Here is a 15,322-nt window from a genome sequence, read left to right on the forward strand (position 1 = left end):
ATCGGGCTTTGGATGGACTCCGCCTAGCTTCATGAGTCCAGTGCCTAAAACTCATCTACCTCGCTGTCTGCCTCTCACACAGCCGTTCATCCTCTGGTCTTTACCTTGGCACTTAGTTTCCTTGCCTTCAACTCAGTCTGCTGAGGAAAAACGTAGTTACAGGTAGTCAAAGTACGGTTTTAACGTGAGAAAAACAGAAGTCAATGACTAGGGGTTTGTAGGTTTATTATGAGATTAAAAAAACTTATGGTGATTACATACAGCTGCATTTCTTATAAGATTTTAGGCATAGAATAATTCAGATGAACACTGAAACAGTAACACACTCAGCTAAGCAAAGCACAGTCTAGTTAGGATAGCAGAAGTTTTAGCTCACGTTGCCTCTCAGGGACTGACTGTACCACCTGGAACATATGCCGAAATGGGAGTCGGCCTCCACTTTGGCTCAGCAGGAGTACAAGCTGTGATGAATTCTATTCGACTGCTGTGGTGCAAATCTATGCCAGTTGTCCTCAAGGAAGCACTGGGCTTCCTGTAGCCACATCCCTACGGAATGCTTGAGAAGGGTTACATATAGGTACTTTACCTCTTGCAACATGGTACTAAAAGCACATATCTCCAAAATTAAAATTAAAGCTTGAGTTGGCATTTTCTGAGGAACTTAATTTCCAAGTAACTGAAGCAGTCCAGCTTGGGCTCACAGCCTGACCACGCTCCAGCTAGATGCTTTCAGAAGAATAGACCAAGAAACAGTTTCAAGAATTGGGTGAGGCTGCACTGAAAGTATATAATGAATGAAACACAGAACCCAATATAAAATACAAATAAGGCAACCCGAGATTCACTTGTAATGAAGACTTTGGCTGTAATTAAAGAAAGGGGATGGATACGTCAAATTTGTCAAGGGGAAGGAAACTCTAAGTGCAGGGACATAGTGAAGACTTAGGCTCCATGCTTTCAGAAAGACACCGTGAAAGCAGAAGTGGAGGAGATAAGGAGACTTGCTACGAGGTATCGATAATTAAAATGGAATTAATTGAATATTTCCAGGGACACAGTTTTGTTGATGCTTCAGCATTTATCCAAAAAGCAAATTCAGAACCAAGCCTGATGCAGCAGTATACCTTGGGACTTAACAGGGTAGGATAGTTCAAATATGGTCCATAACTTTGGGCTAGCAAGGGCCTTCTTCCTTACCACATTGGAGTTACCCAGGAGATTACCATTTCCTTCAACTGTCACTTCCTCATGGGATGCTGGTGAGTCTGAAGTCAACAGCAGGCCCTGGGACTCTGAGGGGGAATTCTCTCCCTCCTGGTCCTCTGAGCCCTCTCTGGCCCATTGCTGGATGGCTCAGGCTCAAGCCAAGTTTGGTACCTCACAAACAGTATACCTGGAATGAAACCTAGCGTCACCACTAATAGAAAGCAGGCTGCCTCAGGGTCTGATAATACAGCCCAGGTGTGAATTCCTGACATAGAGACATAAGCTAGGGTTGAATACATATCTTAAAATTAATGTATTTTAGCAATATTTGAAAAAAAAACAAGTGAATGAGGATGAAGATGTTTAGAAATGTTTTATTTTTTCACTGGTTGACAACTAATTGATCATCTGAATGGTAACGCTCACACTGTGCCCGGGAATGAAGTAAAACATACTCTGCTGGCAGGAGAAGAGGCGAATTTCGTTGTTTCGTCTGTTACGCTCTAGCAGAAAAGAGCAAACCAGGCCAGTTTTAAACTTAACAAACAGAAACATTGATGATTATACTAACACATTTTTTCATATTGAGAACTACCCCATGGAGTGAGCATTAATCTCCTTCTCAAAGAGGGGGAAGCTGAGGCTCTGAGATCATTAAATCACATATTCAGGAAGAGGCGCAGCCAGGACGGGAATCCAGATCTTACTTAAAAGCACATGCTTAAAAATTGAAAGAAAAAAAAGCTTCCATTACAAGTGTAATACTTGTTTATCAGAGAGTACTTGGAAGAGTAGTAGGAAGGAAGACAATCAAGTCCTGACCGACTCGCAGTGGTAGCAGCACCAACTTCACGGTCCTCTTGCTGTATTTTTTAATGTGAGTGTGAACACATGGCATATCAACATGGACAGAGCACTATTTTAAACGTGATCATCTTCTGATTTTAAAAGGAAAGCGCACACAGTATAGAAAACTTGGAAAGTACTGAAATCCATAAAGGAAATTACAGTACCTGGAATCTCTTAAGCCAAAAATGACCATAGTTAATATTTTCCTATATTCCCTTAAGGTTTTTTTTTTTAATCAGTTTTCTTTTTTACATAAATTCATAATTTAAGATTTTTAAGTAGCGCTAACAAAGGTCTAGATGGATGATGACAAAGACAGATTGTATTTGCCATTCAACTGATTCACTTCATATTCAGGAGAAAATAATCACTTAGGCTCCCTGTCCAATCACGTGGCCATCAAAAATGTGTAAGCCTGAAAAAGCCGGTGCTAAGTTTCCGCTAAAGCGAACCCTGACCGGGATCACCGTAGGCTTTTGTTTCTGTGTGCACCCAAGTGAGTATAAATCATTTACATGATAAGAACACTCCATACATAAAGCTTTTAATACCACGTAAAAGCCCCTCTAGGAAAAGAGCTGGAGTCTGATGAAAAGGTTTTTAAGAATCTCATAGTGAAAAATATACCATGTGACTTAAACATTTTGCACACCGAAATTTACCTAAAAGAGGCTCAGCCAGAACATTAAGGCATCTCTGACAATGGCTCAAGGAAGTTCCAAATGGTGTAAGAGACCTGATCTTATATTCGTAAAATTCCAAAGAATTTATTATCAATGCTAAAAACTTCCATTGTACATCAAGTAATAAACCTTTAAGACAGCTATTCAGGAAAAGCAGCGCTGCGAGTTTGCACACGTTACTGAAGGCAGAGAGTAAGAGCAAAAGAGAACTTCAGGTGGAATGTTGGGTATGTTCATACGGCTTCTTCCTCTTGATTTAAACACTCATGACACACTGAATGAACTGAAAAAGAGAAAGGTCCACGTTATCCTGCAAACATCTCAACAGATGGTAGCTTCCTTTTAGGCTGTTTACGTTTTGTTTCTCTAATTTGAATTATGGATCAAGAAAGATCCCTTTCTAAAATCCAAGAGTACGTGATGGGCAGAAAGGTTCATTTTGTAGGGGAAACAGTCTAATATAAAACCCAGTGGATTCCTCCTCTTACAGAAAGCAGATCTTACTTCAATGGATAAAGAATTATTTAAATTCCAAATATCTCAGACTCTAGAAATGGCCACGGTGAAAGGTACCTACTCAAAGCTAACAGTTCAAAGACACGGGGGCCTCCAAAAGACACAGTATTATCCCACCACTCACAGGGCACCTTCAACACTTTATTCCCTTAAAATGTGCTTTATTAAAACAAATCCTAGCATGCAACTCCAAGTATGCACAGAAATGGAATTCGTGACCTTTCCTCAGCAATTCAGAAACCCAGGTTTAGAAGCATCAGTATTTTGCTGTGAAATGTTTGCTTCACTCTAAGCCCCAGTAGGCTCCGCTTTTCTATCAATTTTCTTTGTCATTCTTCTAACACCAGGGAGGCACTGTGTGCTGCTAATGTCCGCAGCACTCCTACAAAGCCAAGCTGATTATCCCTTTCAGGTAAGGGGAACTAAGGATCAAGACATTTAAAATCTCTTCTGGGGCCCCATGGGAGGCCAAAGCAGACCAAAGCCCATGCATTTTCTACTCCACAGGCTGCCTCTCCATCTTTGGAAACAGTGATGGGACTGTCACCAGATACACTAAAATGCTAACGCACACTAACGAAAACACACCTTTAAGCAAGAAGAAATAAACGTATTTACACACAAGACTTTTTAAACTATCAGGAACTGTGGCAGCTGCCAAACTGAAAATATGTTCATCTTCGCAGTTTGTAACGGAGAAACCTTTTAAAGCATTCAGTTATCAGTGATTTCTATTCTCAAAGTGTTTTTCTTTTCTTTTTTTTTAAATCCATGGCTGAGCAAAACAGAAAAACAACATCTCCCTAGCTTTATTACAGCTATCCAACTAATGCCATCCAAGATGGCACCTGGCTACATTCCCATTGGTTATATGGCCTTGTCCAATCTCATTTAGTGTGGCTGTTTAGTAAATACATTGTTTTAAACTGACTGAAGTCCATGCCTTATTTCCTCAACAAAGAACATGGGTGTGTCAAGTACAGCTTTGAGCTGTTCAAACTGACTTCTCAGTGACATAGATATTTGTTCAACGAAGGCAAAAACAGAAGCAACATCTGCATGGTGTTTTCCAAGAACATTTCTGACTGACATCTCCCAATAGCCCAGGGAAGAAGGCATCACTACTTCCCCTCCTCAAATAGTCTTGGAGCAATGAGGAAACCTGCCTCCCTGACCCAGCCAGTAAGTGGGACCAGCTGGCCTTTGAGCCACATCTTTCAATGCAAATCAAACAGTGGTCTATGAGTAAGATGAACAATAAATGAAATTAATAAATTTTGAATGGCAATTCCTGATCACTGAATACTTCATCACAGCATCCTTAGGCGTACATCTGACTCATCTACGCAGTTCTGAACTTACTGAGACTTACATCATCATATGGGAAATTCACAACACCTTGCTGAGCAGTATCCCGTCTTCGAAAGCTGTCTGTAAAACACCACAGTAAAACTGATGGTTATTTTTTAACACCTGAAATCACAACAGGTAATTATTTTGGCACTGGGTTCAAACTGCAGTAACATTAGACTTAAAAACCAGCCAACATAAACAAAAGCCCACAGCAAAGAAGCCAACTATATGAATGATCTATTAAAACATATCTAATGTACAACAAAGTAACACAACAACGCAGAAGTTAGCCAACTGTTTTTCTCAATGTGGAGATGGGAGAGAGCACCTTATCCCAAAGTCAGTAAAAGCCATGTGACCTCCGAGGCCATTACTTAGTTGTAATGAAGACACAGAATTTCAAACTTCTTAATAACACAGATAGTGTTTAATTAGGAAATGGATGGATGGAGTCCCTAATATGGCAAATAGGCTGTAATCAAATATTCCACCTGTCTGAGCTCTGTGCTATTGGTAAAGGATTTACTTTAATAATAATTTTAAAAAATCTGCCCTCATGTTTTTATTAGGATGCAAAAAAAAATTACAAACCCAGGTATTAAAAAGAGTATAAGATTGGGGTGCTCAGTTGGTTAACTGTCTGACTCTTGATCTCAGCTCAGGTCTTGTCTCAGGGTCATGAGTTCAAGCCTCACATTAAAGAGAAAAAGACTAAAGAGAGGAATGGAACAAGAAAAATATACAAAAGAAAAAAAAAGAGGGAACAGAAAAGTAGAGATTACTGACATAACCTCATCTAAGAGATCTGTACATCTGAAAGAGATGACCATTTTAAATTACCTTCCAACTGGAGGAATTAGGAGAGAGCTACAAATAAGTACTTTCGTCTCTTCAAATACTTTACATTTTAGGGAGCAATCACAGAATACTGCTCACACTTTGACCAAAAGTGCACAAATTAGCTGGTCAGGTTTTGGAACATTTTTGAGAAATTTAGTTAAGATTCTTTTAAAAGCAGCTTACCACTAATCTGAAAGGATTTCTGAAAAAACAAAATTATTTTGCTAGATATGTTTATTATTTTATTTTTTTAAGAGATTTTATTTTATTTATTTATTTGAGAGAGAGAGAGGAAACACGAGTGGGGTGAGGAGCAGAGGGAGAAGCAGGCTCCCCCGCTGAGCAGGGAGCCCAATGTGGGACTTGATCCCAGGACTCCAGGATCATGACCTGAGCCAAAGGTAGATGCTTAACCGACTGAGCCTCCCAGGAGCTCCTGCTAGATATGTTTAAAAGCAATGGTTGGAAAGCCCCTGAAGTTAGGGGAAAAAAAGAGAGACTGCGGACAGTGGAAGTTCAGAAACACTGAAAATGAAACACACAAACTGTGTCTTCTTGGCCCGTGGTGACGATACCACCTCAAAGAACACACCTGTCAGGGCTCGCAGTTTGACACAGCAGGCGATGTAATCATCGAAGGTGATCTTGCCATTGGTGCTGTAGCGTTTTGCAATTGAATTCACAGCCTGGGGACTCAACCGAAAGCCTGAGGAAGAAAACAGTTAAAAGATAACAAAAAGATCATTAAAAATAATCGCAATTTTTTCAACCTGGGAGTACTCACTTTAATTGTGAATATGCATTAGGAATTATGTATGTATTATGTGTTTAGTTATGAATAGACACTGCTTCTAGAAAACAGAAACTGCCTTCATGTAACAGTTTCATGAATGAGAAAAGAATGACGTCGGCCAGGTGGCTGGAGCTGTACCCACCCATTGTGGTGAGGGCCTTCTGCAGCTCCTGGGGGTCCACCGTGCCGCTCCTGTCGCTGTCGAAACTGATGAAGTGTTGTCTCCAGCCGTTCAGCACAGCCCAGAGTTCTTTAAATTCATTGAAACCCATTGTGCCTGACATATCTCTCTGAACTGTCATCAAGGATTAGAGCATCTTTATTTTGCAACATTTTCTAACGAATAAATCAAAGATCAAGGATAAGGGAATTTAATGTTTTTTTGGCTAAAAAGGTTAAAAATGGATGTTCTTCTCGCTGTGATATAACGAAAAGGGCCCATGGAGAAAAAGCACTGAGGATGTATTTTCGCTGTGGGAAGAGAATCCATGTGACGTGATTACAAGGAAGGAAGGTAGCCACTGTGAGCCATGCGTGAAAAGCAGTCTTGTTTCTGGAACTGGGCTGCACTTTCTGGGGGCCCCCAACTATGCTGCTGGGGGCTGGGGAGGTCTTGGCCCTAACATTCCCTTTTGGTAGGCCCTTCCAGACCCAGGGCTTTCACTTTTGGAAAAGGAGATGGGATGGAAGGCAGTGCAGAGTCACCACTAGGTAAATCGAGTCTGGTAACTGTGATGTGAAAAATTCCACTGCTTGAAGGTCAGGTGTGAATCACGCAGAACAAAGAACGACAAAGCAAAAAGCTTCCCTGACCACCCTGATTTCTATACTCGCTCTCCTTCAAGGCTTCCTTGAATTCTTGAATAACCAACATTGTATTTACTGAGCTCCCTTCCTTTTTCACACCAAATTACATCTTAAAAGCTAACGATTTCAGAAAACTTTTTTGTGGTCATTTGTCACCTTGCATTTACTGGGTATTAATTCTTAGATGAATTCTTTTAGGAAGAAATTCTTTTTTTGGCGGGGGGGGGGGGGGGTCAGGAAAAAACCCTCCAGACAGCAATCAAGGTAAAGGATACATCCAGCATTGAAACCATAAGCCGACAAGTCTCCAGGTTAAAAGCTATAAATCAAGAAAAGTACGTACATATTAATACAGTTTCAAAAATTTACGTTATATTGCATACATTCAAATTAATTAGGAAAGAGACTATTTATACACTCTTACTTTTATATGCTACTCAATTTATGTGGAACTAAATTACATGGAGCTTTGAAGCAGATTTTTTCCAGATAGAGAGGATTCCTTGTAGAATCCAAACTTGATTTTAACAACTTTAATAGAAATCTTTTTTAAAAAGTATTACACTGTACTGCTAATATTTTTAGGTAGATAATGGTTTAGAAGTTGAGGTGGAGGGCGGAATGTTATCTAGAGTTTGCTCCAAAAGAAAACGGACAGGATTACAAATGAACTAAGAATGGCAACACACTGCTAAGTGTTGAAGCTGGGTGACAGGTGCACAGAAGTTCACCGAATCATTATCTCTGTTCTTGGATATGCATAACGTTTTCTATAATATAGTCTTTTAAAGTTTTATATTACCTTCTTGCCTTTGAAACTGTAATATAGTGAGTTCAATTCACCACAGTGAGTGGGAAGATATGGTACTTCGTTCCTACTCCTAACAGACTATAAGTAGCTGGTTTTGTTAGTTCTGTTTCATTAGTTCATTTATCTCTTTCTCCTTTACTGTCACACACTGAATGGTAACCTCCGACCTCGAAGAGCCTATGACCTGTTTTCACATACAGTAAGTGTATATATGAAACCAGATATATACACTTGCCAGAACTGTGTTAAATAAGAGCACTCGGGAGGAAGATATGATGACCAGTTCAGGGGTGGCCACTGTTCAGAAGCCTTTATGTACAGCTCAAGCATATTCCAAGGGAATTTCTATCGCTCACTTAGAAAACCAAAGTAGAATATACTTTTTGGTTAACAGGCCTACTGATGATCTACCTAAACATTAGCAAATTACAAATAAAGAATTCCTTGCATCTTACATTGTGTTCATGGGAGCCAGTGACTCGGGAAGATATACAGGTACAAAGCAGCTGCAAGGCTAGAAGGCAGAAGTGACAGGGGCCACGTGGGCCCAGCTGGCATAAATTCTGCAAAGCATGTGAAAAGGCACACAGAACTAACAAATTTATAGCCCTTACTAATTTCATTTTTATGAAATTCATTTCCAACCAAACTGAATTTAAAACACATCTGAGCTCTTAGTACTGTAATGTCTCCAAACAGTACAAACTACAGGTTTTCTACTTTTAACAGATTCCTGTGTTTGGCATATCCTGCAACCTGAAATAAAAGGTGGGGAACTACTTCTACTTTGGCCCCTCAGACTCCATCTAATCCACAGATACAGTTCTCTAAAGTGACAGGAGGCAACACTTTTCCACACTTTTGAGAAAGAGTTGGTTGATTCTTCATTCTGACTTTTAAGTTGTGTGGAAGTACAAAGTCTCTTTAATCTAGACCAATGGTTCTCAGCCCTGGGTGCTTATCAGAACCACCCAGAAGCTTTAAAAGATCCTGATACCGGGTCCGCACCTTGGAACAAAGTTTTTTTCCCCAGCTTTAAAAGCTGAGATATGATTGACAAATAACATTGTGTAAGTATAAGCCATACAATGTAATGATTTGATATATGTATATACTGCAAAATGATAACCACAATTAGGTTAGTTAACACATCCATCACCTCACATAGTTAACTTTTTCATGTGTGTGATGAGAACTTTTAAGGTCGACGCTCTTAGCTATTTTCAAGTATACAATACAGTACTACATATAGTCATCATCAGCACAGAACAATTCAATCTAAATACCTGAGCATGGAACCCAGGCATGACTATTTTTTTTAAAGCTCCTCAATGATTCCAGGGATCAGCCAAGGATGAGACCACTGTGCTTCTGAGAGTGTGATTCCTGGACGCGCCATGTTAATACCATCTGGGAGCTTTTAGAACTGCATAATCTCTACTCTTAACCGACTCCAACAAAATCAGAATCTGCATTTTAATACGATCCCCAGGTGATTTATATTCACATAAAAAAAGCTGGTCAATCTGGACCACCATCATCTGGAAGCATGTTAGAGATGCAAATTCTCAGGTCTCACCTGACACCTTCTGAATGAAAAATTCTAGGACAGAACTCAGCAATCCAGTGATGCTGACGCCATTGAAGTTTAAGAACCAGCGCTCTGGAGGGCCTGACAACCACCAGTCAGACCCACCTGTGTCTGACTTTAAATCAAGGATTTTGAGGGGCCATAAAGCAAACACCTTCCCTGTGTCCCAGGGCTATGAATGGTACCACCAGACAGTGGTGTCAGGAAGCCCAGGTATCTGGTCATCTTTTGTGAGAAGGATTTAAAAGAGAAGGAATGAGATGCGCAGTGAACAAAAGTGAATGAACTATTCCAGACAGTTCTGATGAACCAGAATACCGATGTCTAGTAAGTTTGGGTAGGGAAAACTCTTGCTCAATTTTAGTTGAATTTTTCCCCCCAGAAATAGCTTTTATTAATGCTAATTCTATTTTAAAGAATTTCAAAAGAATCTTTGCTATAATTTTACTTTTACTCTCTCCCTTGTCCTGTTCATTCTACTAGAACGCCTCATACATCTTTTCTTCTAGTAGAAATCCACAATGTAATGGACCCAGCAGGAAAACCCTACCTTTAGTTGTTTCTCTCAACTTTACCACAGAGTAACAGCTACACTCAAGGGGGAAAAAAAAGAAGCTGAATTACTATCTTATAGACGAGAGGAACTTATCTACTCCACCTCTGGGTATGACTGCTTCCTTCTAAACTGGAGAAGCTGCCTGTAGGTACTAGGTGGGAATATCTGTCCACCCCTCACCCCATGTCCATCTGTGCTTTTTGGTTTGGAAGCTGGGTTTTAAAAACACCAGTGGCTATGTACTTTCTGTATCATAAAACTCACTGTGACACCTCACAAGCAGGATAGTTTTGTGGTTCATTACAGCCTCCACAACCAGATGACAGTAAGCAAAAAAATTCAATCACATGGTTCTGATGACTCAGGAAATGTCTTCCCTAGAACTCAATGATCTAAGACCATCACTAACCATGATTTCCTCAGATGAAATGTTTAAAAGGACTATTCTCCAAGGATATACAACGCATTTGTTAGTCAGATTTTAAAACCTGCCACACCTCTTCTACCAAAGCATACAGAATAATAGTTTGTGCTGGGACACAGCTCATTTTCATAAACCCTGCTATTAAGCCTTCTTTGTTCACTAGCAGGACTGCTTGAGGTTAACAATGAACAATTTTAATGTATTTCCTTCAACAGGAAAAAAAAAATCCCCCATTTAGAAAGTGCTGCTTTTTTTCTTTTAAAGGATCAGATTAAGTGAGAAACGCTAAATGTTCCTCTTTCATACTAATTTTTCCAACTAGGTAATATTAATAAGATACTGAAGTCACATAAAAGAAAGGATGATTAAAATAGAAATGCAAATAGTTTAAAAAGAGAGTCATCTAGTAAATATGCCATGTCAAACAGTTTAAAAATGCCCCTATAAATCTTCAGGTGTGACTTCTGGTTTGAGCATTTTAATCCACAGTTAACCAACAGCTAAGGCTTCGATGTGATGTTCTGTCTCAATTGACCACTGGCAAAGCTGGCAAGTCAAGACACTATTCCCTACCTTGCGTGTTTGTCATGGTCAAGATCTGATTTGAAAAAAAGCATGTGGGAGAGTGTGGGACGATGGGAATCCCTGTCCGGAGGCAGCACCTCTGCAACTCTTGGCAAAGAGCTCTTTCAAAAGGCAGGAAGGTGGTGTAAGCACTGAATTCTAAGGCAGCAGAGCCAGTCTGTGAGGAGCTGAGGCGGAAAGGAGAAGGAAGACTAGTGCAAAGAGTTTAGAAATCAGGAAGGGCACTTCCGACTTAGCCGGCACATGTTCTCTGAAGCAGAACGAGAGATGAAGAAAGACCTGGGGGAGTCATGACAAGCATTCACATTGCCAGCAGCATACTCGGAGAGCAGGAGTGCGCAAGTGCAGACCAGCCACTGCAGGCGGGGAAGGGGGACAGGACCAGCCACCCAAAACCCAAAGTGCCATCGGCTCAGGACAGTCAACTTCTGGCAACTAGCCGTCGATGTTAGCTCCTGTCATTGACGACACCCGACCTGCCGGATTTCATTTCAGCACCTTACCCCGTCCTCTGCGAAGGAGGCCGCATAGACTGTCTCACTGCTTCCCAGGGTTCCCAACCCAAGAGACCCACTCAACTGGCAGGCAGGTAGTGTAGAAGGATTTATTAATAACTGTTGTCAAATGAACATTTTGTAATAATAAACAACCGAAATTAGCTTTGGAAATTCTAATTTTTGCTAGATCACAAAAGCCCAGTGTCCTTGAGGCTATCATCATAAGTAACAGTTAACATATGAAACGCAAGAGTACTTCTAGAGAAACTTTGGGACCGTCAACTCACGTTTGTATCCTCCGGCAATGCCTGACTGGGTCAGGCACCTCTGCAATTCATCAGCATCTATTTGCCCATCCTTTTGGGAAAAAAAATAGGAAGAGGAATCACAATAGTAATTTGTACCTTCTAATTCTTTTTTACTTTCAGTATATTATTTCAGCAATAATGACAAAGAAAATGAGCATTTTCATGCACAAGACTTTTTTTTTAAAGGAATGCCTTCCAAAAATAGGCATTCTTTTCCCGACTCTACTTTCAAAAATAATTTAATGATGAAAGAAAAACAAATTGTTAAGTCCTCTTCCACAAATGCATAATTAGGGCCATAAACAAAAAGTACATTTCTTGATACCTAAGTAAAGTTGGCATTCATTTCAGACTCTATTTTAAATAATTATCACATGAGAATTCACAAAATCCCAAAGCCCACTTACGCCTACACTTTAGTATTACCAATATCTTCTCATCATTTCCTCTAAGTTCCTCAATTGGTTTGGCATTAAATTTTCAAGTACAAGTTTCCTCTTTTTAATAAAACACTGAGGTGAATTCAGTTTCTTCCACTGATACATAAAATATTTTTTAATGTATGAATAAAACTAGTTTCTGTCTTGAACTACTCTTCTTTTAGTCTGAGTTAGGAAACTGCCTGTTAAGCACTTAAAATTATTTATATAGTTACTTAAAAGTCTTATTCCTGTTTCTAGCTTTTGGTTTGGGGGGGTGGGAGGGCATAGCAGGGTACACAGCTGATATCTGTAAATAAAACGCTTGGATGAAACAAAGAGAGGCCTTCGTAATCCCCTTGGTTATGAGGCGGTGAATGGCTTTCCAGAACCACCATTATATCTGCAAGATACAGGTTCCTAGGGCCTATTCATCGGCTGACCAAGTTCAGAATCAGATAGATGTTATTTTTAGGGATTTAAAAATAAAATACCCAAATCCTCAAGTCCAAGCGTACTGTAAATTCTAAGTGAGGAGCAGGATCAATAATCTGAAAGACAATGGATATGCTGAAGTAGGCCAGGGCCGCTGCAAGCTAAGCAGGTGGGTTCACTTACAGGGCTAGAGGCAAGGCAATCCAAGAACTCAAGTCTTGAGCTTTGCCCTGTCTTGTGGTTTCAAAGATACAGATCATTAACAGATGAAGCAGATACGTAAAGGGAATTTAGGCTCAAGTTTCCACTCAATTTCTTGAACTATATTTCTTAGAATGCTATTCTGAAAGATGGTCTTGGGTTTTTATCCCATAATATTTGACAGCATCTTCATATGAAGATTGTGTTATTTCTTGCTTTTAATCAACAGAAAGCGTTAAATGGCATTCATAAGGGCAAACATCGCTTCTGGACAGCTCTGGGTGATACCAGCAGTGGATTTACCATACACCGTGGCCTGGGGAGCTAGCAAAGTGTCCTCCCTCAATGTCCATCACCACCTGTCCTACGACTCAAGGTGGAGAACTGAAAGGCCTCTGGGAGCGAACGTTCATTCTGTCTCGGTCAAAGGGCACCACACCTTATAAGGACATGGAAGAGGGGACCTACCACAGCATTGGCATCAAAGAGAAACTGAAGTGTTTACAAGATTAACTTCCTGATACTAAGGAGTAGTAACTTTCCTATTTTGAAGCCGGTAAGTTTTCAACGTAAGTACCTATTTCCTAAGGGGTAATTGATTCACAATCAAATTCAACCCCCAAAAAGTGTCCATTAGAATCTGACTACATTATTACTGCTGTATGTCTTTAAGTTGTACGAACAAGGTTTGTGTTCACCAGATCTGGAATTTCTTCTTTGTAAACCACCACGGACCCCGATAATTCATAGTTCTAAAAACATCTTTCTACTTTACCAATCTTCGCCGTATATTTGCAGCCCCCTAGTCCTATTCAATCTGACCCTAATTCAATCACAAATTTAGTTTTGAAATGAACTAACATAAATACAGGTAACAGTCCTAATTTGTTCTGAATATTCAGAAATAAGTGACTATACTTTCTTCTCTCTTTTTTCTTTTAAAGAAGCAAAGGGATTATTTTCCAGAGGAAAAGTTCTTTTTTCTATCCCTAACAATGGCTAATACAAACCTAGACTCTGGCAATTCTTTAATATTAAGGGAAAAAGCTAACCTGTCCAGCAACAGCAGCAAAATAACCATAGAGCGGATCCTGAGTCTGTCCGGGAAACGTAGGTCCTCCGGGGGCCCCTCCATACTGTAAAACAACACAAAAGCATCATTCCGCTGAATCCAGTTTTATTCTTTCACCACTGAATGCTTTTGTGCAAAGCCAGGCAACTGCCTGCCCTTCACACGGATGGTTCACCTCTTTAACTGCAATCGTTCCCTTTCTTCCATTCTCACCCCAGCTGAATTTAAAAACTGGCAGCTTGGACCAAAATAAGTTGCCCTGAAAGTGACATCTGCTTAAGTGAAGCAACTTTAAAAATCCCTACTAGCCTGCAGGTTACTGATTAAACGCAACCTAGGCAAGCAACTTAAGAGCAAGGCTCGAAATTGTTTTCCTTTCACTTTCATTGCATTTATGGTATTTTTCAAAGCGTTTTGAGACAGGTGTAGCCAAGGCCGGGCTTAGGTGTCTCAGTTGGATTATTTGGCGGCGAGCACCGGGGCGGGGAGGCGCGGCGAAGGAACATTCCGTCTCGGAAACAGTTCCCACGACGACGCGCATCCCGGGCGCCTGGCGAGGTGGCCTTCTTCCCGGAGGGCTTTCCCCCCCCCCACACACTTTTTTTTTTTCTCTCACTTGCTTTTAAAGAGGGGAGGTGGATCTCCGGACCATTCGAGATTAAAATGGCTGTTGCTCTCAGGGGAAACCGGGAGGGGGAGAAAGCCAATATCCAATTCGCACAATTTCACGCCGCGCATCCCTGGCACAGGGTGGGCTTCTTGGGTCAAAACCCACCCGCGCCTTGGCCCCACGCAGCCACCCGCAGGGCGAAGGGACGGGCAGAAGGAGAGAGCCCGAGGATGAGGCCGAAGGGCAGGGGCCTGGGGCGAGGCAAGCGGGCACAGAGAAGCCGGGGGCTGGAGGCGCCCGGGGAGCCGCCCCGGCGGAGCAGCCCAGTGTGGCCTCTCGGCGTCCACGGCGTCCCACGGTCGCGCCCGGGCCGCGAGCCCGCGCGGGCTGCACTTACCCCTCCTGGGTAGTACCCGCCGCCGGCGCCAGGGTGCCCCGGGTAAGACATGGTGCAGACTGCGCCGCCGCCGCCGTCGCAGCCGCCGTCGCCGCCGCCCTCCCGCCGGGGCCGCCCCGGAGCGCACCACGCGGGCGGCGGGGGTCGCGCGCCCGAGCCGCCTTCTGCCCGGCGCTGCGCTGGGGCCTCGGCCCCCTGCGTGCGCACAGCGTGCCTCTGCGCTCACGCGGCTCAGGTCGTGCGCAAGCCCGGCTCCCGCAAGCGCCTGGGACCTGCGACGCCGCGCTCACCGGTGACCTTCCTCCCCGCGACACGAATGGCACATTCCAACACCAGTACGGTGCCCCGGGGAATTTTTATTTCTTCCTA

The 15,322-nt window shown here is 41.9% G+C and overlaps 1 protein-coding gene across 3 annotated transcripts; it reads right to left on the bottom strand.

Annotated features, from left to right (window-relative positions):
- Positions 1 to 1,560: 1,560 nt before the first annotated feature.
- Positions 1,561 to 15,062, bottom strand: SRI (sorcin). 3 transcript variants are annotated; one of them, XM_026505092.4, is made up of 8 exons: positions 14,954 to 15,062; positions 13,927 to 14,010; positions 11,799 to 11,868; positions 7,323 to 7,366; positions 6,383 to 6,530; positions 6,040 to 6,153; positions 4,627 to 4,685; positions 1,561 to 3,021 (listed from the first exon to the last, which is right to left on the bottom strand). In XM_026505092.4, the coding sequence occupies exons 1-8, from the start codon at positions 15,002 to 15,004 to the stop codon at positions 2,995 to 2,997; spliced, it is 597 nt and encodes a 198-aa protein (XP_026360877.1). In that variant the 5' UTR covers positions 15,005 to 15,062; the 3' UTR covers positions 1,561 to 2,994. The 3 variants fall into 3 exon arrangements, with proteins under 3 accessions (XP_026360877.1, XP_057160199.1, XP_057160198.1); XM_057304216.1 differs by having other exon boundaries at positions 1,561 to 4,685; XM_057304215.1 differs by having other exon boundaries at positions 1,561 to 6,153.
- Between the last annotated feature and the right edge of the window lie 260 nt (positions 15,063 to 15,322).

Source organism: Ursus arctos, unplaced genomic scaffold (genome assembly GCF_023065955.2).
Source record: "Ursus arctos isolate Adak ecotype North America unplaced genomic scaffold, UrsArc2.0 scaffold_3, whole genome shotgun sequence".
NCBI lineage: Eukaryota > Metazoa > Chordata > Mammalia > Carnivora > Ursidae > Ursus > Ursus arctos.